This window comes from Callorhinchus milii, unplaced genomic scaffold (assembly GCF_018977255.1).
Source record: "Callorhinchus milii isolate IMCB2004 unplaced genomic scaffold, IMCB_Cmil_1.0 Scaffold23, whole genome shotgun sequence".
Lineage (NCBI taxonomy): Eukaryota > Metazoa > Chordata > Chondrichthyes > Chimaeriformes > Callorhinchidae > Callorhinchus > Callorhinchus milii.
In genome coordinates, this window is record NW_024704764.1 from 357,818 (window position 1) to 379,856 (window position 22,039).

The 22,039-nt window shown below is 43.9% G+C and overlaps 1 protein-coding gene across 1 annotated transcript in view; it reads right to left on the reverse strand.

The window, feature by feature from the left end:
* The window catches only part of aclya (ATP citrate lyase a), a 53,214-nt gene that overhangs the window by 14,164 nt on the left and 17,011 nt on the right, over positions 1-22,039 (reverse strand). Inside the window, 13 exon segments of the mRNA XM_042343173.1 lie at positions 580-721; positions 3,052-3,114; positions 4,174-4,267; positions 5,545-5,699; positions 6,649-6,766; positions 7,775-7,836; positions 8,268-8,404; positions 9,170-9,288; positions 11,870-12,000; positions 13,016-13,095; positions 14,599-14,789; positions 15,470-15,532; positions 18,897-19,019. Of these exon segments, the coding sequence (XP_042199107.1) occupies positions 580-721; positions 3,052-3,114; positions 4,174-4,267; positions 5,545-5,699; positions 6,649-6,766; positions 7,775-7,836; positions 8,268-8,404; positions 9,170-9,288; positions 11,870-12,000; positions 13,016-13,095; positions 14,599-14,789; positions 15,470-15,532; positions 18,897-19,019 (1,478 nt within the window).

Below are 22,039 nucleotides of genomic sequence, written 5' to 3' on the forward strand. Positions count from 1 at the left end.
GACAAGTAGGGAGTTTGCATAGTCGAGACTGGATGTTCCTTCAAGACCCATCTCAAGACCCTCCTCTTCGACCGTGCTTTCGATCACCGTTTGTCCCCCCTGCCCTCCACAATCCCGACCCTCAGCTCGGGTCCGAAACACTGGCTGTCCAGCGCCTTTGGGACGTCCTCCCAAAGTGAAAGGCGCTTTACAAATGTAATTTTGTTGTTGTGATGAATGTGAGGATGAGGGTCTTGGTGACCTGGGGTGAGAGACAGTGACGAGAGCGGGTCATGGTGCGGATGTGGGGGATGACGGACAGTTGAGGGTCGAACAGGACGCCGAGATTCCGTCTTGACTCCGTGAGGTGTGGAGTGCATCCACAAAGGGCAATACTGTCAGCGCCCGAGGTACGGAGTCGCTGATGGGAACAAGCAGAAGGGCCTCGGGATTGTTGACATTCAACTGGAGTTAGTTTGCTCTCATCCAGGACTTGATGTCCGACAGGCAGTCTGCGAGGACGGCAGTTGTCCTGGAGTTGAAGGTGAAGAGTTGGCGCAGGCAAAAAGATCAGCTCCCACCAAACCTAAGCACACTTACGTGAATGGATAAACCATGGCTGCGACGGATGGCTCATCCCGTGAGCAGACGTAGTCGAAGTCTAACATTCCCTGCACGGCACGGGTCTGCATGCCCCAAATAATAGACTTGGTGTGGTGGCTGAAGAGAGTGGGGGCTTTACCTGTAAACCAATTGGGACACTTTGTCAGACGAAAGTTTTGAAATTTCATCAAAGATGGAAAGGTCGATTCATAGAGGAACTGAGACCTGAACAGACACGGTGAAGTAGGTAGAAGATAGGAAGGAAAGACACTGAAAATTGTACTTCAATAAGAAAAATGGTGGCAGAGACAACTTTGAAAGGTTTCAGTAATGCAAACAGCCTCTCGGGGCCCATTTTCACAGCTGACCCCAATTACTGCTACGGGCTAGCAAACACAAACCTCTTCCTATCTTCAGGAATGTCTCGTCCCTTCTCAAGATTGCTGCCATACTTCGCCTCCTCCCCCACAACCTACGCCCCATGACATCATTCATAAGCATGAGGCTTGCAGCCACATACACGCTGAAGATACTCAGCTCTACCTCTCCACTCTTCACTTCCATCCCTGTCTGTCCTGACCCAACTGTCCAGCGCCTTGGGACGTCCTCCCGACGTGAAAGGCGCTCTATAAATGAAATCTTGTTGTTGTTGATGTCTGATGGTCAGAATAACACGGTCCTGAATGAGTGATTTTTCACCAGAACCCACATGTTTCTGGCTTGGATTCCATCAACCGGCTGGCTGCTCGCTCAGCCTCATGTGCACGTCCCTGATAAGGTTCTTGAATGGAGCTGAATTTCAAGCTCCATATCTGGTACACTGTCAAGACCACCATCTCCTACCTCTATAACATGCAGGGTCACACCTTTAACTTGCCCCATGTGCTGATGATTGAATGGCGAGGCAGGCTCGAAGGGCCGAATGGCCTACCCCTGCTCCTACATGTTATGTTATGAACTCATGCTTTCAGGAACATAAGAATAATTTGTTTGCAGTCTGAGGCTTCAATCATTGTCTCTAAAACTCTTACAAAAACCCCCAGATTGCTGACCTGCTCCCAGTCTTATATCATGCCTTTGATCAACATCTTTGAATAAACTTCTACACTCACTGTCCATCGCTGCATTTGTCAAGCACTTTAAGACTTTTTTTTATATAGACTACACAAATGCAAGGTATTGGTTATTAAATCCAAACCACATTGCAGCGCTCATCCAGAGCTCTTTTCAGGGGTTTTCAATCAACCACTACCACTGGAAGATACAGAAAAGTAAGTGTGTAATAGTGTCACAACTGTGAATTTTAATAGTTGTTGAGAGAGCAGAGATTTCTCAGTACCATGTGAACAGTGCAGACACCAGAGGCAGGATATCAACCAATGTGGCACAAGAAGATGCACATTCTGGAGACACAGTGCAGAGGAGAGCGACAAAGCTGCAGTGTTAGAAATATGGGCTAAGGTGCCAACCAGATAAGCTTCAGTATCCATAAGAAGAATCTCAAGGAACTGAATAGAGGTGAACAGAGAATCCGCACTAAAGGTTACGAGCTAGCCTGGTGCACAGCTTTATTTTCTGCTCCTTTTCTTACATGGCGTTAGGGGAAAGAGGAAGGAGGAAAACTTACAATGGAACAATTGCACAAATGCACTATAATGGCAGCCAAAGACGACAAACAACAACAAAATTACATTTGTGTAGCGCCTTTCACGTCGGGAGGACGTCCAAAGGCACTGGACAAAACCATACAACAGGAAAAACTAGACTGGACATAATAGAGTTCCTCACACCCTCCATCACCTCTACTCTCTGGCACTTTCTCCTCAAATCCCTTTATTGTTCCTCTCCCTCGACCTCCAAAACACTTTTTAGAAACCTCTCTCTGATCGTGCATTGGGTCAGGACCCTTAAATGTCTCCTTCCTCTCCACTTGGCTCTCCCTATAGTCCCTGAAGCAATCAAGAAGATGGTCCTCAGTGAGATGCTGTACAAGTGCAATTCATATGCCGTTTATATAATTTATAGAGCTGCTACACTGTGCGAAGGCCGCTATACAAATACACATCAAAAGGCCCCAAAAATCTGCCCAGAGGCTTCAATTCACAAATGTGATTGCAATAATGTTAGTGAACCAACTCTGGAAGCAAAGAACTGGCTAAAGGTATTTGGGGTCCAAATTCAAACAAGGTCTTGCTTTGGTTCTAAACTAAAAACTTTACCCACCAATATGGCCTTCAAACACAGCAACCCAGAAATTAACATGTGTGTTTGTACTAAATGCTCAGTCAATAGAAATCTAAGTGTTGAAGCACTTTGGGTTCTTAGCCACCTGTGTTTAGTAAAAAGGGTCTCAATGTTTGCTCTGGAATTTATAGTGACTCAGTCCAGCTTTCCCTCTAAAAAGAATCAGACAAAGCAGGACAACTCAACTCTGCTGGAAAGCAGGACATTAAAAGCAATGACAGCCACCTTTTGAGGGCACACATTTACGATTCCGAGGCTCTCTCTGATTTTCTTGGGTCGCCCGAGGTTCTGTCAAAAAGAAATTACCAACAAAAAGAAACTCATCACATACTATCCAAGTTAAACACTGCTCTCTACTGACTCCCTCCTATTTAGGCTGCCCCAACCACCCCCCCCCACTCCCCCACCACCACCACAATATCTCTGTCACAACTCCCACAGTGAAGAGGAAACCCTTAGCAGAAATTGAGCAGAACCATGAGTTTGGCTGTATAAACAAGGACTCAACAGCACTAGTCCAAACTCGAGAGTTTTTAAACATATGTATGTCACCTACGCATAGAAATTTCCCTATGTCTGGACAGGAAGGCACTCTCTCTCTCTCCCCCTGGGGTTTTGACTAATTTTGGAGAGTATTAGCCTTGCTCAACACTTCTGGTTGTCACTATATATGTAGGTTGTGCCTGATCATATTCTAGAGAGCTGAAAGGGTCTTGGATTCTTCACGCAAGGTCAACAGTACCAGTTACACAAAACAATTAAAAAAAGCCATGCAAATGTTTTACAAAATGCCACTATTATGTTGTTCCCCACAGCACCAGGTTACACAGAACATGAGTGGAGCAACAATTAAAACCAGGTGCATTTTGCTGGTGAATTAAGACAGAAACCTCATTATAGACCAGCTCCAGTGGCTGCGTTAAGCAAGGCGCTGATTAACATCTGACTTGGGGTTACTGCTAACGTCAGTTCCTGCTCGCTGCAATCGCACAGGAAGTACTGCTCGCATTTCCTTTGTGAAGTGACGTCAGCGGTGCCATGCTTCCAGTTAGAGCAGGGCCTCAGCAACTTGGGCTATACACAAGACAACGATCTAACAGAGTATTCTCTAACGGGGTTCCTTTGTATTAGCTCTAGGTTTTTGCTCAATGCTAATGTGAACTGGAGTGAGAAATCACTTTACTTTGTGTATGAAGAACAAACTTATTTTATACAAAGCATCTCATTTGACTAAACATTTGGAATAAAGGTTCCTTCCATTGCGGGTCACACACGAACGACCACCCCCCCCCGCACCCACCCAAAAAAAACAAGTACATATTTGTGCAGCTGTGTTGCATTAATTACCATGCTTTATACTTTGCTTCAAAGGCTTAGCTGCTTTGTTGGTGTCCTCTGGTTTTGATTCAGAGAAAGAAGCTGTTCTGCTAGTGACTGGGGTCTGCAGGAGAAGGAAACAAAAGTTACATCACAGGGAAACTGGACCGCTGCTGTATTTACAACTATCGGTTTGCCCGTCATACATCACTAGTTTGAGAACTTGCTGAACTTGGGCCACAGTGCTGTGTAAAATTCCTCCATTCCAACCCTCGTGAATCAGACTCAAAGTGGATCACAGCGTGATAGGCGCTATAGAAATTTGTATTGCAATAATATCAATACTGACGAAAGGCCTATTTTTCTACTAAACTGCAGCCACTAGACAGAGGCAAAGCAATCAACCAGGAATTCAGCATCAACATAGAGAAATCACAGGTCCTATTCACCCCACAAGCGCATTATGCATTAACCCTTTGAAAGTTAACATGAGCTGAGCAAAGCAAACGTTAACATCAGACACCCACTTTCTAGGTGAATCATGGTATTGGAGTAACGCAGAATGCACTGCCAAAGATGGCCATGGAAGCAGAATTGATTGGGATGATTAAAATAGAATTGGGAAGAGCGATGTGAAATAATAATTCTTTCATTGGATTATAGCACCTATAAAGTCGAAACATCTCAAAGCACTTCTCAGAATTGTTCTAAGGTGCAATGACTGTAAAGTGTAGCATACGGGCCTTGGTTTAACACTTCATCAGTGGAGTCCTGTAGCTTAGTGGTTAGAGCACTCTCCTTGCAAGCGAGAGGACCCGGGGTCGATTCCCGGACAGGGCGAAACTTCGGGCAGGTTTCCTTACTCCACACGGCTCTGTTTACCTAGAAGGAACCCGCTTCTTAGTCAATTGGCAGATCGCTTTTCCTGGGGTAATAATCCCTTCAAAAAAAAATTTAAAATACTAATTTGGTCACTCAACCCACGGCTGTTTGTGGGACACTGTTGGGCGCAATTGGCTGCCGTGTTTCACCCGCAGAATATATAGTCAATTCACTTCACAGTATATTCTGTGAAGCACTTTGAGATGTCTCGAAGTTGTGATAAGGCGCTATATCAAATGCAAGGATTATTATTATTTTTATTATCAGAAGGACAGGACCTTCTGACAGTGGAGTGTTGCCGAGACTGTGACGAGAGCTCATGTGCCCGCAGTTTGAATCTACAAATTTGTGATCCACAGGCAAGAGTTTCACCAGCTGAGCCAGGAAGAGTAGTGGAGAAAAATTATGAAACCCCAAATCATGTTCTAATAAAATGGGGGAAGATGCTTAATATGCCAAGTCCCCACAAACACAAGCCCTAGTTTGTATTCATTCCCAGTTTTCGGATCCTTCACTTACTGAGGGACTTCCGCTGGCATTCAGGAGGAAGTTGGCCGTGTGAGCAGCTACGGGAGGGGAGTCTGGGATATGGCGGTGTCCAAGGGCCATTCCTACAATTGCAGTCATGTGTGTTTCTGTCCCAAAAACATGGATTGGAATTCCAGTCGTCTTTCCTGCCGACAGAGATTAAAGAGTCAGTATTGCCTTACTGTCAGGTAGCCCAGTACACAAATACACCAACTTAAAGCAGCAAAGTGAGGTAGGCAAAGGTAGGTAAACGAGAGGTTCACAGGCAATTCACACCTTAAGGTCATTTCAGAAGCTGCCAAGGAAGCAGAAAACAAAGCCAACTTGATCGACTCAATCGCCACTCAGGTGGTTTGCTGGTTTTTCCTCCATCCTCTAAAGGACACTGAACTCAATTTTGGATTGCCACTTCGTCCTTCTCCATTCAAAATACGATTTCCATCGTCACCCAAAGTTCCAGTCTCTACCCTGCCCAGTTCACAGCAAAACTCATCATGGGGAGGTCCACAGGTCACTGTTCTCAAACAGGAGCATTTCCTACACATTCTCTGCTCCTCCTCCTGGCCTCCTCCCCATGATGAGTTTGCTGACATCACCATTTACTGTGTGGAGAGTCAGAGGCACAACCGCACATTCTATACTGGAACATTGCACTGTGCGTCCCAATGGATATCCAACTTGCTATTCAATGGAGAGCTTTGAGATGCTCACTGTACATGAGAGAGGGTATGCAAGTTCAAGCTCTTATTGTTGCCTCTCCTTCCTCCACTTCTGCTGGAATCAATGATCACATTCCCACTTTTACTCCACATAAGGTACTTCACACAAGGAAAACTGTAATGTAAGTGCAACTAAGTCCACTGTACGCCTACAGTAAATTGGCAAGCGGAGTGAACGATGCACGAATCAAAACAAAATCTGTAGATTCAAAATGTAACATGTGGTATAGTGCAAACAAGGCTGCCACTGAGGCAGGAAAAGAAGAAACCTGTTCAGTCGAGGGACCTTGACTGCCTCGGCCTCAGTTGTCCTCGGTGAAAACATTAGGAAAGGCAACATTAGGAGTGGATTTTTCTACCATTTGAGATCACTCACCAACTTCCCCCATGACACGGAGCCCCTCTTGATAATTTGGCCCACCTCGTCTGACAAATATGGAGATGTTATGGTCCTGTAGAGGGGTCTGGTAGTCCTTGATGGCATGTACAATGCCCTGGGGTCAAGGAAAAGAAAGTTATACCAGACATTCAGGCGTGAAGTGTTTTCTCTCTCCTACTAGCGCCTGAAGATGTTCAACAAAAACAACAACTTGCATTTATATAGTGCCCCTCCGCAGGATAGTGTCCCAGAGCACTCGGCAATGGAGGAGCAAGATACCTAGCCGGGGGGAGGTGACCGTAGGCAAGGTCGAACAGAAAGGACTTCAAGGGTGAAGGAAGGGGCAAGGCGGAGGAATCTCTGTTATTGTAGCACGCGACTACCAGGATGGTAGAAGGCGAACCAGATGGACCTTGATCTTTTTTCATCGAGCAATTCCTATGCTCTCTTATTGCCACCCAACCCCTCCTCTCTCCCAGAAGAACTTCAGTTTCAAGATCTGAGGCCAGCAACCAGGAAGCCAGTTGATAGCCAGCTGGAAATGTATATTGATAGCTCTTATTCTGCCTGGACAGCTTGAATGACCCGTATTTAAGCAACTTTCATATATCTGAGTCCTAGCCCTCAGGCAAACAATACTGCATAAAATCCACCTGTTTAAAATGAATGAATGTTCTTGCTTCTTCCCTCAGAAACCTCTTCAAATTGCTCTTCTGTTTCTGCTTCACCAATGATTACATCTCTAATTTCTGATTCTCCCTATTCTGTTTGAAATACACTGCTTGGCTTTCTAGCGAGAGGCACTGCCCAATTTAGCACTAACGAACAAGGTCACAACTTAACCCCTCATCCAATGAATGGCTTAAACTCAGTCACTAACATTGACCTCATCAATCAGGGGTCTTTGGAGTTAATGAGAGGCAGTCAGGAGAGAGGATTGTGCATGGCAATGAATGCTCTTAAGAGCAAGCACTGAATCAGACAACCATCGTTACTGCCAAGGACAGGGAGATCTCAAGGCTAATGAGTAGTCAATTCTCATAATAATCAGCAACAAACAGTAGAACATTCACAATCTTACAACTCCTGCTTATAAGAATTATGGGAGGAAGCAACTGATTACCTTAAAAGTGGCTGCTACATTTGTGAAGTTAGCAATACTGCCTCCAATGATAAGAATTTTACCTGAATAAAAGAAAGAACACATTGAGATAAGGATTTATTCCTACTGTGAGCAGGCTTCAATAGTTAGAGTGAAAGACTGAAAGTTACAGATGCTCGGTAACGTGTAGATTCTACAAAGCGCTGAAAAAAGGGGATCTGCTTTCAGATCTCTGCTAAATGTCACGGTGTTCTCAGTGTCAAGAAATAAAAGCAGTGCAATTCCATCTTTCCTCCCTGATTCTTCACAGTGATGTGTCTCAGGCTGCACACTCAGGGGAAAGCACAGGCACAAAACTACACAGAGTCCAGGATCATCATGCTGCTCTTACCCCAACACCACCACCAACAACCATTTAACCACAACACCTTGCATTTATATCGCATCCTTCACGCAGGGTAGGATCTTGTCATGTGTGTAAAGAATTTCTCTGAATATTCCAGCTGACTCTCACCCTCTGGATGTTGTTCTCTTGTCATCAGAGACAGAATGGTCTTAGCGTAGTCGTAGGTCTGTTGCTCGCTGGGAGCACCTGAATACTCCCCGTAATTCGCCAGCTCGTCCACTCCACCCAGATCACAGATCGTGTCACTGCGAAGGAGGAAGGAAAATAGACGTTTTGAATGAAAGCAAACGTCTTGCATCTTACACAAGATGCATTGCGTACCCTTTAAGTGAAAGCTTTGAGCCCTTATCTTCTCAGCTTCAATTCACTTTTCAACTCTCAACTTTTAAGTCATTTTTCAAAAAGAAAAAATGTAAAAAAAATAATAATTTGGTCATTCAATCCACGACTGTTTGTGAGCCACTGCTGTGCGCAATTGGCTGCCACGTTTCGCCAAAAAAAAATATAGTCAATTCTCTTTACAGTATATTATGTTAAGAGCTTTGGGATAGCGCTATGAAGACGCGATAAGGCTCTATATCAAATGCAAAGATTATTATTATTATTATTATTAAGTCCGTTCCATGGTGAAAAAATACCAGCCAGCCAGTTAAAGACGGACATTGAGCTAGTAATACAATCATGGTGACCCAGCACTAGCCAATCGAGTGAAACACAATATTGTCAATAAAACATAATGCTCACCTTGCTGACTTTAAAATTAGAATCATAGGATGTTACATAACAGAAACAGAACATTGGGTCCAGCTCCATATGAGCCTACCTAACCCACTCTTCTGCTTACTTCCTACACCCTTTATTATTCCTCCTCTTCAAGCATCGGTATAATTCCCTTTTAATAGAACCTGTGGATTTAGCTCTGAATGACCATGAGTTTACGGTACCTCCACTGCGCTCTGGGATCCTAACCTGCGTGAAGGGCGCTATATAAATGCAAGTAGTTGTTGTACCTGTAGACTACAGATGCACCACCGCCTGCCACCATAGTCCAGATCCTGCCCTTGGGGTTCAGAATGGTTAGTTTCAGGCTGGCACCACTCTTTGCATCAAGATCTGCGATGTAGGCTTCCTGCAACAGCAACACGACATTGGTTACACTTACCCAGGATGGAATTATTTCCAGTCCAGTTATCATAACACACAACAACACATTGTAGGTGTCAGCCTGTCTCAGTCTGGAGCACTCTCACCTCCGAGTCGGAAGGTTGTGGGTTCAAGACCTAAGTCAGGACTTTGAGCCAAGACTGACACTCCAATACAGTGCTGGGGAGCCCTGGCTATACTGAACCTGGGACCAGTACTCATTGTTAATACTGGATATATAAAGCTGTTTACATCTCTGCCTTTGAACAAAATACAAATCTGGTCATTTTGGAAGGTGGGGGGAGGTGGAGCAGGAGGCAATCCTCAATGAATTACAATAAGGCAACAACAGGTTTACAGGATTAAACAAATTCTCCCCGCTCCTTCCCACTCAGTCTCGACCTCCAAAAAGTGTTAGACCACAAGTTGCTTTACCCCAAAGAACCGTTGGCTACATCAACAGATCAACTTGCAACTGTCTCCAACTGCAGCAAGTTACACTGATCAACTGGCCCAGTCAGCCTTTCTCAACTAATCTAGGATAAATAAATAGGATTGCAAGGAAAAAAACGGTTCACCCCAAGAATGGGAGCGGGCAGTAATAATGGAATATCAGACAGAGGGAGGAGGGCGCTGGTGGTCGGTGACTTTCAGTGTTGGAGCTCAGGAATGTTCCAATATAAATGTATAAGCCTTGGCCAGCCTGAATACAGCTGTCCTTGACATCACACACAAATCATGGTATTTCTGTGCCTGTCATTAAAGATGGATTACATCCAAGCACATCCCCAGCATACACTGCTGCTGCTTTTATCCCAATCCAATCCAATTCTGTTGCCAAATGCACCTTTCAGACAGAAAGCCATACAAAAGGCCACCATTTAGGAAGATTAATGCAGCAACAGGAGTAGTGATGCACAGGCACTTGGAACACTCAAGTCCGCATCAGTATTGGTGGCAGGTAAGGCAAGCATTTACTAAGCACATAAATGTAACATTAATCACGAGAGGGTTTTTAGGGATGGCCATCAAGCTAGAATGTCAGGTTAGAGCTAAAGTGTAAACGTGCCTCCAGCTCGAATCACTAATCCACACCAAGCTCTGCAAGTACAAAGTGGCGGGTATGAATCAATGATAACCACTGGGATGGTTCCATTTTTACACAGAGTGTACTGATCTCAATAGCAATGCGGAAACTGCAGTCAGTCTTCAGAAAATTGATGTCAGAGCTGCAGTGCCTGGGAGAGGGAAAGAGAATACGCCTCAACACAATACAAAATTACATTTGTATAGCTCCTTTCACGTCGGGAGGATGTCCTAAATCGCTGGACGTTCCGGGATTTGGACCAGAGCTGGGGGATGGGTTCAGGGAGGCTAGGAGGGTGGCCGAAGGTGCGGTCGTAGAGGAGGGTCTTGAGACCTGCCTTGAAGGAGTGAGGTGAAGGTAATGTGGGATGGAGTTCTAAAGGGTGGGGAGAGAGAAGCTGAAAGTGGGGCGGGGCGGGCCGGGGCCTTGGAGCAGGCGAAAGCCTGATGAGCGGAAGGAGCAGACAGGTTGATATGGGGCTAGCAGTACACAGAGGTAGGAAGGGGTAAAGCCCTGGGGAGCCCTGAAGGTGAGAACAAGGATTTTGAACTCTAGGAGATGGGGAGCCAGTTGAGCCAGACAAGGGTGGGGTGATAGGGTCACAGAGCCTGGTTCGTGTGTCATCTATTGAACCAATGACTCAATAGGTAAAGCCATCATGGATTGGAGCCATTTAGAGGCAGAAATCTGTACTCGACCCTTAGAGTCCTGTAGCTCAGTAGTTAGAGCACTCGCCTCGCAAGCAAGAGACCTGGGTTCGATTCGCGGCAGGGCAAGTTTCCTTACTCCATACGCCTCTGTTTATCTGGTGGTAAGTAGCATCCCAGTTGTTAGTAGATTGCCGGATTGCTTTTCTGGGGATAATGATTCTTTCAAAAAAAATAAATTGGTCACTTCAATCCATGACTGTTTGTGGGACACTGCTGTGCACAATGGCTGCCGCGTTTAACTCACAAAATATAGTCAATGCACTTTACAGCATATTCCGTGAAGTACGTTGAGACATCCCAAAGACGTGATAAGCGCTATATCAAATGCAAGGATTATTATTATTATTTATCTGTGCTGATAGTGATTTCAGAGGGGCAGCAGTATGGGAATTGCTGTTGGCAAAAGGTGCCCTGAGTATGGAAGGGGTGAAGAACAGTTAAGCAAGTGTTTCTTCTTGCGTGCTAATAATGAAGCCTATTGATGTGTATTTACACCAGGTGAGTACTCAGGATGGGCTCAGGTAGGATCCACCACACCCAACGGATACTCACTGAAGCTCACACATTGAGAATGGCAACTCAGGTGAAACGCGGACTTTAGGAGTGAAGGCAGGTCAGATCTGTGCTTATAAGATTCCCATTATAACAAACAAATATTTGGGTCAACGAGCAAAATACTACTTCACAAGGGAATATCTGAATCAAGTGATTTCCATTGTTTCTCTCCCATTCTCCAGCGGATAGATATGAAACACCGTCACCATACTTACCTCGGGATAAGCTTCTCTCCCAAACGGTGGTGGGAACTCCACATCTCCCCATTTGGCCTTACAGATGTAGTCAGCAGTGGCATCAATCTTCGCTGCCAAATCCAGGACAAAGATTCCTTTATCATTCACCACTGCAGCACAACAAAAGTACCTCAATCACAATCAAACAGGACAACAGTGCAGCACGCACTACAGAACATCCTAAGCCAATTCCCACCAAATCCACTTGGTTCGTCGTTTCCTTCAAAGTTGGTTGGTATTGGCAAAGTTATTCCCAATCTATGCACCTCTGACTTGAAGACATTTGGTCACCCTTTTCCCCCATGACTTCTAAATTGTCCCCATATATCGCATTGTGGAAAGAATACAATTGAAGCCTGTAACATCAAGAACGATTCCACGGTGTGCGAAAAGTTTAGAACAGAGATACAAGCCGCTACACAGCTTGTAACTAGTTTCCCCCCTCCTCCCAACCAAAAGCTCAAAAAGAATTGCAGCAACCAAGATTCCAGACAGAAGCTGAAGTCAGCAACACTACAAAAACCCCACGAGCCAGAGGACATTCGAGCTTTAAATGATCAATATGAGGCTCTCGAACAAGCAGCATGACCTCAAAATAATAGAAGCCAACAGAATGTGCAGGAGAGGGTGTTGTTTTAGTAAAACAGCTAGCTTGGGATTGCGAGGTACCATAGAAGCTCTAATTCAACCCCAATCTGTTAGGTATTACTATATTCTATGACTTTTAAATCCATTGTCTTTTCCCCAATTCCTTGCTCAATTTCCTCAGGCCATGCACTTTCTGTGGTCAAGAGTACTTGACTGTGTATAAAACCTCCATTAATCCCAGTCAGTAGCTTGTAGTGAAGACCTCTCAGCAGATCAGACACCCATATCCCTAGTCAATGAGGGGGCACTGTCCTCTGTTTGATATTGCCACAGATCAATACAGCAAGGTAGAGCTTGGGGTAGGGGCATAGGGTAAGGAGGAGAAAGCTCTAGTAACCTTTCCCAACCCCTTATTTTGAGGTGCCGTCCATGAGTGCTGAAAAATTCCACAATCCCAAATATACTCCCATCTAAATAATGATTTCAAGTTGTTCAGAGGCAAATGAAGATATCAGGCACCAAGCTTAGTTTTTTTACCTAAAGGATTAATCTCCAGGTAGGTGAAGTATAGATCTTCATACAACGTGAAGAGCCCAACAATAAAAGTAGCCAGAACACTGAAAGAGATCATAAAGCCAGAGTTAAACAATGTGACAAGACAATAAAGAGCCATGCATATCACTCTGGGGAGGTGTCATTGTTCAGTGGAGATAGATTCAGACAAAAGAATCTGGAGACTGAGGCGAAACTTTCTGAACGTCTGAGCCGGTGATTCAACTTCAACAAATGAATCTTGATGACAGTGGAAGTACTTAGTTTGATGGAAAGTTTAGAGAATGGTCTTTACCTCATTAAGAAAAAGGACGAGATCAAGCAGCATGACCTCAAAATAGTAGAAGTCAACAGAATGCGCAGGAAAGGGTGTTGTTTTAGTAAAACAGTAATAAATATGCTGAACGAACAACTATGGCAGATAGTGAAACAAGGAACTAAAAATGTCATCAAAAAGGCACTAGACAAGTTCCTGGAAATTAAATGGATTCAGGGATATTAGATGACAAGACAGATGCTTCAAAGGAATGTTTTGGGATGTTGAATGGTATGATGGTCTACTTCTGCTTGAGGTAGTTATGCTACTATTACTACTACTAATAACAGTCCTTACTTTTGTTATAGTGCCTTTCCCCTCAGGAGGATGTCTCAAAGCACTTCAAAGGATATCCTGTAAAGTGGAGTTACTGTATATTTTATAGGCAAATTCAGCATCGATTTGCGCATAACAATGTTCCACTGTCAATATCAAGCCACAAAGTGATTCACCAATTTTACCTGGGAGATTATTGGCCAGGACACCAGAAGAAACTCCCTTCTCTTTGAGTAGTGATAAGTGATCTTTAAAATCCACCCAAATAAGCAGACGAGAGATTTTTCATCCAAAGAATGGCACCTTCAACAATGGAGCAAATTCCCCTCCCATATTGCATCACCTAGACTAGCCCAGACTACGAGCTCAAAGTCCTAATAATAATAATCCTTGCATTTGATACAGCGCTTTATCACATCTTTGAGACATCTCAAAGTGCTTCGCAGAGTACACCGTAGAGTGAATTGACTGTATTTTGTAGGCAAAACACAGCAGCCAATTGCGCACAGCAGTGTCCCACAAGCTGTCATGGATTGAGTGACCAAATTATTATTTTTTTTTGGAAGGAATTAATATCCCCGGACAAATGATCTGCCAAGCGACTAACAAATAGAGGAGTGTGGAGTAAGGAAACCTTCCCACGTCCTCTCGCTTTAGTTTAGTGCTCTAACCACTAAACTACAGAATTCCTGATGTGGGGCTTAAAGATGAACAGGCTGATGCACTATTATTTAACTGATAACAACTATTTAAGCTTTGCCAAGAAAACTGAATCACAAAGCGCAACACGCTGCCAGTGTTGGTCAGATCAATGTTTTTTGACAGAATAGTGGAAACTGGTTTCAAGCCATGTCAAGTGATAGCAAAATCCAGGATGTAGCCAAACAGAGAGAAGGTGTTAATCTGCAGCTTGCTCTGAGCAACTGGATTCAGGGACACGTTGGTTCAAGAGTAAGTGATGATGCACAAAAGTTACCTTTTCTGGCTCTCAGGCACACAACGTAGTAGGGTTTTGATCACTTTCTCTTTCGTCAACTTCCCATCAACCCCGACCAGCAACTTCAAAGCTTTGGAGTCGACGTCGCCAATGTCCACCCCACCCTCATGGTGGAACAACACGTAGTCACCTTCACGATCAGCATAGATGCAGACATAGAACTCTTCCAACTAAGCAGAAAACAAACCGTCATACAGATGCTAGATGTCCAGGACTGAGACCCACTGACAAAGTGTTGGGCAGCGAGTGGGGGGCAGAGGCATGGGGGGGTGCAGAGGCGTGGTCCACAATTTTAATGAAAATTTGAGGGATTTCATAAAATTCCTGGTTCATAACTTTACTGTAATATATAGAGAACGTCTAAGTGTCCCAATCTTATATCCTAAGCGAGAGACAGTATTAAGAACTTGTGAGTAAGTCATATTCCCAACCCTATCGACAGACATCACTGATGTCACTGCACTCCTTACACTGCGAGAAAGTGGACCACATTCAGAACACTGAATGAATGACAGTCTTTCCTTCAGATACACTGTCTATAAACAGGGAGACCGAGCTAATTGCTCCCCACTCAATTGCCACCACTTCTGGAGCTTTATTTAAACGTCCATTTGATGCACATCAATTACTGCCCAGCACCGAGCTCTGGGCTCAGTCACTGGCTTCACTGCTGCTGTTTGTTTAGGTTCTGTCAAACTTCACATTTCAAGGGTTTTTAAAAAGGGCTTGACAACATATCAGATGACTCCACGATAGTAGTGGTTGCTGTGAAGGAATGCAAAGCACTTTACTAGGGAGATGTTCCTGGGAAAACTGGAAATCAATTTCTAAAGCAGCAAGTTTAACATACCTGTTCATGAGGTACAAATGGTTCGATCAGGAAGTTTTTCAGGATACCGTTTGCCTTTCCAACCTGCGTACAAACAAACCGTTAAATCAGCAGCAAAACACTAACAATATAATGGCAGTTATAGGCTGCCTGCCTTCTTTTCAAAAGTTCAAAACCGAAGTTTCATTGTGTACCCCCATTCCATTGCAGCAAGTCGGCACAATGTGCTTCAAACAGGAAGGAATCAGAGTTGGTAACAATGCACTCTGATCCCAAATGCAGCGGTGCTAAGCTGGGGAAGCATTAGATAGTCATCTGTACTGGCAACATCTGTGGTGTAATGCTAGATCCTCACTCGATCCATCCCACAAGTGGCAGCCGAGACATCAGCCACCATAGCCCTGCACATCTCCAGCACTCCTAAAATCCTTTGATTTTGCTGGTTTGCACCTTTCCCCAAATCCCTTGGCCTTGCTCTCTCCTCACCTTAAAATCCATCTTAAGAATCTTACCTCTCACCATCTTCTCCTCCAGCCCCCCTATCATCTCGGCAAAGTGCTCAGAGATGTTATTCTATATGATCGAAAGGCGCTGAAAAGATCAAGCTGGTATTAAAGTGCAACTATCGTCAAAACGGATAGTCACCTCTTAGTAATTACCACATGCATAGCATTGCATAAGTCCTGCACTATTTGGTACATGGTCCATGGAGTACCAGAAAGTTATGAAATTTCTCCACCTCTTCCCCCCCACCCTCTCCCTTCCGCCCAGACTGAAGGAATAAGAGTGACCCAATAATTAAACCAATTCTGATTGAACCACATTCTATTTGTGAAATGGGTTAAGTCTCTGGGAAGTCCCTCAATTGCAATGTGTAACTGGAGAGGATGGACCTTCCAGTCCATTACTAATCATATAAATAACGGGTGATGTGTTAGATTAGCCCTTTGATTAGTCTGTAAAAGGAACCCTATGCAGTCGTGGGGAACAAGCAGTTGAATATCATGTGATTATTTTGAATGCCCCTCGCATTGTAAACGAGCGCGTTTACAAAGCACAGACACAGTGATGGCAGCAAACTGAAAGCAGCACACTTTACATTATGAGAGGAATCTGGACAGTGCTTAATTCTAGTCAAGAGAAGTAGCTGTCGGAGTAAAAATATTCAAAATGAAATGTCGCTCGACATTCCTATTTTCTAACCTAATAAACAAATCTGGCCTGAAGATAAAACTAATTACATTTTGATGTAAGTAAATCCACAAATTCACCATTTGAGAATCCTCCATCTGGCCGCAGAGTTATGTGCGGGAGAAGAGGCAGTTTGGGAAGTAGCCACGTTGAGTCAGTTTGCCAATGCCAGAGTTAGCATAAGTACTGCCAGGAGAGGAATTGAAGCACGGAGACTGGGCAAGGATAAGATTCAATATCTGGTCAGCATTCAATCAACTGCAGGTAACAATAAGCAACAATTGGCCTCAACACCTCTGTGGTGCAGAGAGAGAATCAGCAGAATCAATCCTGCTGACAATTCCCACCTGAAAGGGAGCATTGAACTGCGAGTTACATTAAATGCCAACACAAACCATCTAGGCCCAACCATTTCGGCACATACCGCAAACTGGAGACCACAAAATCTCTCTCCATTTTACTTTCTTACACAAATTCCGCTCAGCATTTCCCCCCAATTGAGATCAATTTAGCTGCATGGGGATTGTATTCTCCCCCACTGGTGCTCTAACCTGCTGTGTCACTCAGCCACCCACGCAAACAAAACAACTGAACAGAAGCAATTAAGCAAAACTGTCTAAAGGTTTTCTCGCTCTGTTTGAATTGAAAGAAAACAATCTCAAGGTATGGATAGATATTTCTGCCATGGAACCATGTTGGCATTTAATAAGCAACTCGTTATTCTTCAAATGCAAATATAAGACATCTTCATAACTGCTTGTTATTAGGTACAGTGCACTTCTGTAAACTCCCCAATGTACCTTTCTCTATTTCTGCAGTTTAACAGACAGCTGGGGTTGTGCTTTGAGCAGAGACTGCTGCAGGGCTACTCACTGTATGACAAGCTGTCTGCAGCTGATTTGCTCCAAAGCTGAACCCTTAATATTGCTTTTAAATTCCAAACAGAAAAATGACAGCACACTCTCAAACCCGCTGGGAAATTCAATGCAAGCTCCAGTCGAGATTTCCAAAACAGACCCGAGGGCAGGTCTGGAGGGTATAATAATAATCCTAGCATTTGGTATAGCGCCATATTATGTCTTCAAGCAGTCGCAAAGCGCTTCACAGAATATACTGTAAAGTGAATTGACTATAATTTTGTGGGCGAGATCAATTCATTTAAAGGCACTATATTTCCTTCCTGTGATCACTCAGTTTAAATTGGAAGTTTACCTTGACAGAATTTATGATACTGTGAACTTGTTGGGGGCGGAGGGTTTGGGGGAGAGAAAGAGACGCAGCACAGGCATACAAAATACACGCAGTACACAAATGCACAGAGGTAATAATAATAATCCTTGATAAGTCCATTTGATATCGCACCTTAAAATGTCTTCAAGACGTCTGAAAGCACTTCACAGAATATATTGTAAAATTAATTGACTACATTTTGTGGATGAAACGCGGTAGCCAATTGCGCACAGCAGTGTCCCACAAACAGTCGTGGATTGATTAATGCTTCACACACACTCCGCGAACACTTCCAATTTCAGGAGAGACCCCTACAAATCACAGGTGCAATCCTACACTAGCCATCTGCCCTTTTTTTTAAACAACAAGACCCTCAAATCAAAGATACAATTTACATTTCTTTTTATCTATAAGGATGCAGCTCATGAGACTATTTATTATACAAAATTAAATTTGTATAGCACCTTTCACAAGACACTGCGATTTAATATAGGTGTTCAAGATTATGAGGGGTTTTGATAGATAGGGAGAAATGGTTTCTTCTGTCAGGTGGGTCGGTAATTAGATTTAAGATAATTGGCAAAAGAACCAGAGGGAAGAAGAGGAGACTTTTTGTTAACCCAGAGAGTTGTTACGGTCTGGAATGCACTGCCTGAAAGGGTGGTGGAAGCAGAATCGATAGTAGCTTTCAAATCGGAATTAGATAAGTACTTAAAAAGGAAAAATCTGCAGGGCTCTAGGATAAAAGCGGGAAAGTGGGATGAGTCGGTAGCTCTTTCAAAGAACCGGCACAGGCACGATGGGTCGAATGGCCTCCTCCTGTGCTGTAAGATTTTATGATTCTATTGTTTTCCATATTTTTTACATTAAGTGCTGCAAGACATTATCCTACATGAAAGGACCTGGCAACGCATTAGAAACCTCAATCTGCGGCATTACTCTTAAGTAACGTCCATTTCAGTGCAGCGCTGAGCTGTCTTCTTCCACCCACCCCAACCATCATTAATCTCCTGGTCAGAGCACTCACCTTGGCCTCCTGGCCCAGCCATTTCTTCAGCCATTCCTTCACCCCATTCAGATCCAGGTTAACGCCAATCAGGCCCAGCTTCCCACGGCGCTTGATCAGTTGGTCTGGCTTCACAACCAGGTGCTAAAAAGATAAAAACACACAAGTATTTACTCACAAATATTTATTCAACAAACCTCAGCGTATCCCAGTGGCACATGGCTCACAGGGTAAGTTATAAGGGAAGATGGCAGTGGCACAGTGAAGGGGCTGCAATAAACCACCTCAGTCTGAATCATCAACTTCAACTATATTTTGATGCTTTTGCATCAGCTGAAATAGCACAGTATTCCTGTTTCCAGTGGGGCTAATTCTAATGATAATAGCATTTGATTATAGCACCTTATTACATCTTTGAGAAGTCTCAAATCGCTTCACAGAATATACTGTAAAGTGAATTGACTGTATATTTTGTGGGCGAAACACATCAGCCAATTTGCATCCAGAGGGATGCGTTTAATTACTGCATTTAATTTTCCTGCGTCCAGAGGGATTGACCAAGGCAGAATACTTATGTGTAGAGAATATAACCCATGTACTAACCAGCACCTGAACTTAAAACATTGTACGTGGCTGTGGCATCAGCAACATCCCTTTGAGTGCAGAGGGAATATCACAACAAAGTTGAACACCGTGCCTTCACCTATGCAAGTTAGAACATCACAGGACTACGCGCATCAAGAGGAATAGCCAGCAATGTAGCCACCGACACCTCCGCTACGTTAAACCGCTTGGGCTTCTTCATTGCAGAAATTAATTCTTCTCACATTCTGCAGGAGATGGGGAAGGGGTGGCGCAGGAGTTTGTTCTGCAGATGCTCGGCTTAGAACTGAAGAAATCAAAAATCAATCTTTGGTGAAGGCAAACCGTTCACGTCCCTGAATTTCAAACCCTAACCTACAGATTCCAATTTGTACAAAGAATCTAACACAAATGTAACCTTGAGTCACATTGTAACAGGCAAAAAGCCAATAAAAAATTTAATTATTCTCTCAGTGTCCAACAGTCAGTGAAGTTCCAACAAACTGTCAGATTCGGGCTACTCTCAACTGAGAGCCAATTTTCAGGGTCAGATTGATGTAAAATGACATGACTGGGAGCCAGACTTGTCCTACAGAACAAAATATTAATAAGACTGAAAGTGGCATCCAAATGTCAGCCTGCCAGCACACTGAGTAATTTATCCTTTCTAAGCTTTCAGAAGTCACTGTTTCCTACGGCTCCCACTTAAGGTTGTACTAATAATTTAAGCCATGTATTAAAGGGGAAACGATAGATGACAATCTGGTTGTAGGGTATTCTGTTGAAAATACACTGAGGCTACAATGAACCATACCACAAACTAGCTGCTCACCCACAAATAGTCTTGACATCTGGGATTTTTTTCGGGTGGCGGGGGGGGGGGGGCGGCGGGAATATATAACAAAAATAGCACCATGACCTCGTGGGTTAAGGTAGCAGTTGATATAGCGCTAAACCCAGAAGGTCACAGCTTTGAATCTCAGTCTGTAATTTATAGGGTTTACATCTGCTTCAGTGGTCACAGGTTTAGGGGAAACAAATGAGAGCAAGGATTCTTCACACCCAGTCCCTGTTAACTCTGCACCACCTCTAATAGGTTGGATGATCCTAGCTGGAAGCTCACCAGCTCACCGGATGAACAGCAGGAAGTTTATTAGGCTGTGCCCTCAATGGCAAGCCATGCTATTAGAGCTGGTTAAGCTCCGGGGTTACCACAAACCACACTCCAGGGTTCTTAAGCTTTGTCTCTTGCCAATCTCACCCAATACAACAACAAAATTACATTTATGGAGCACCTTTCACGTCGGGAGGACGTCCCAAAGCTCTGAATGGTCAGGTTTACTAGATTTATTACTATTACAAATTATTTTAAAAATTCTCACTAGAATTAGGTAAGCCGAGTGCATCCCTTCAGGCAGGGAGCTAGTTTGCACATTTCACGTCAAGCGCATAAATTTACATGCGTCGATGGCGGCAAATGCAGAACTCTAAGGACGGTTTGCATACTCAGGCATGGGGATGAGTTTCCGTGTGTGTCAGAAACCCAGCTGACCTCAAAAAGACAGCATCAACTGCCCATTTGACACTGTGTAGTGTCAAACTGCTGACGACTGCTGTGATTCGGATTTTTTCTGCAAGCAGTAAAAAAGAAGCGTTTCTCATGACTTTTTGTGGGACACTGCTATTTGTAATTGGCTGCCGTGTTTCTCCCACAAAATACAGTCACTCCACTTTACAGTATACTCGGTGAAGCGCTTTGAGACGTCTGTGACATGATAAGGCGCTGCATCAAATGCAAGGATTATTATAAGCAGTTTCCTTATTTTCTTGCTCCCCCACATTTTTTCCCCTAATCCTGTGTCAACTGAAGCCAATCCAGCTCCTATAATTCCAAAGTTGTGATTGAAAGCCATGACCTTCTGGTCTGTGTGGCTCAGCATTACATCAGCCACTGCCGTTACCCACAAGGTCATCCCCAGCGGAACACAAACAATGCTTTTCTTTCCCTGCAAAGCGAACATTACAAACCCTCAAAGCTAACAGGTCTGCCTGCCTGGTTCTTTTTGAGCCAAAAAGTGATTTGTAACCTTTTCTTGAAGCTAAACACCATATTGCTGAGTGAAGTACTGCCAGATACAGACAACAATCTGGCACACAGAATCGTAGACAGCGGGTGCTTCGGCAAATACAAACTGCTATTTGGAACAGCTAGTTAACAAACAGTAAACAGGCATTAAAGGATGAGGACTTTTTGGTCAAGTTGAAGCTAAGAAATCAATCAAGAGTTCTGAGCTGAAGCTAACAATAAATTTCCTCATAATGAATTTTCTCTAGCAAAGAGGAAACTGCCTAGTGATGTATATCAGTCAGACAGACTTGCTCAGGTCACATATGAAGCGTGTCCATGGCAAGTCTGTCTCCAGAATGCAGCCATTCCCCGAGTTCAGTCCCAGTCAGAACACTAGTGCAGCACATCTGCACAAGTGGTTTCTCACGAGTTGGAATTTCTATTTTTCTTTGGCTTTAGACAAATGATAGAAGCACAAGAGCGAATTCACTCCCATTGCTCTCCCTCCATTCTG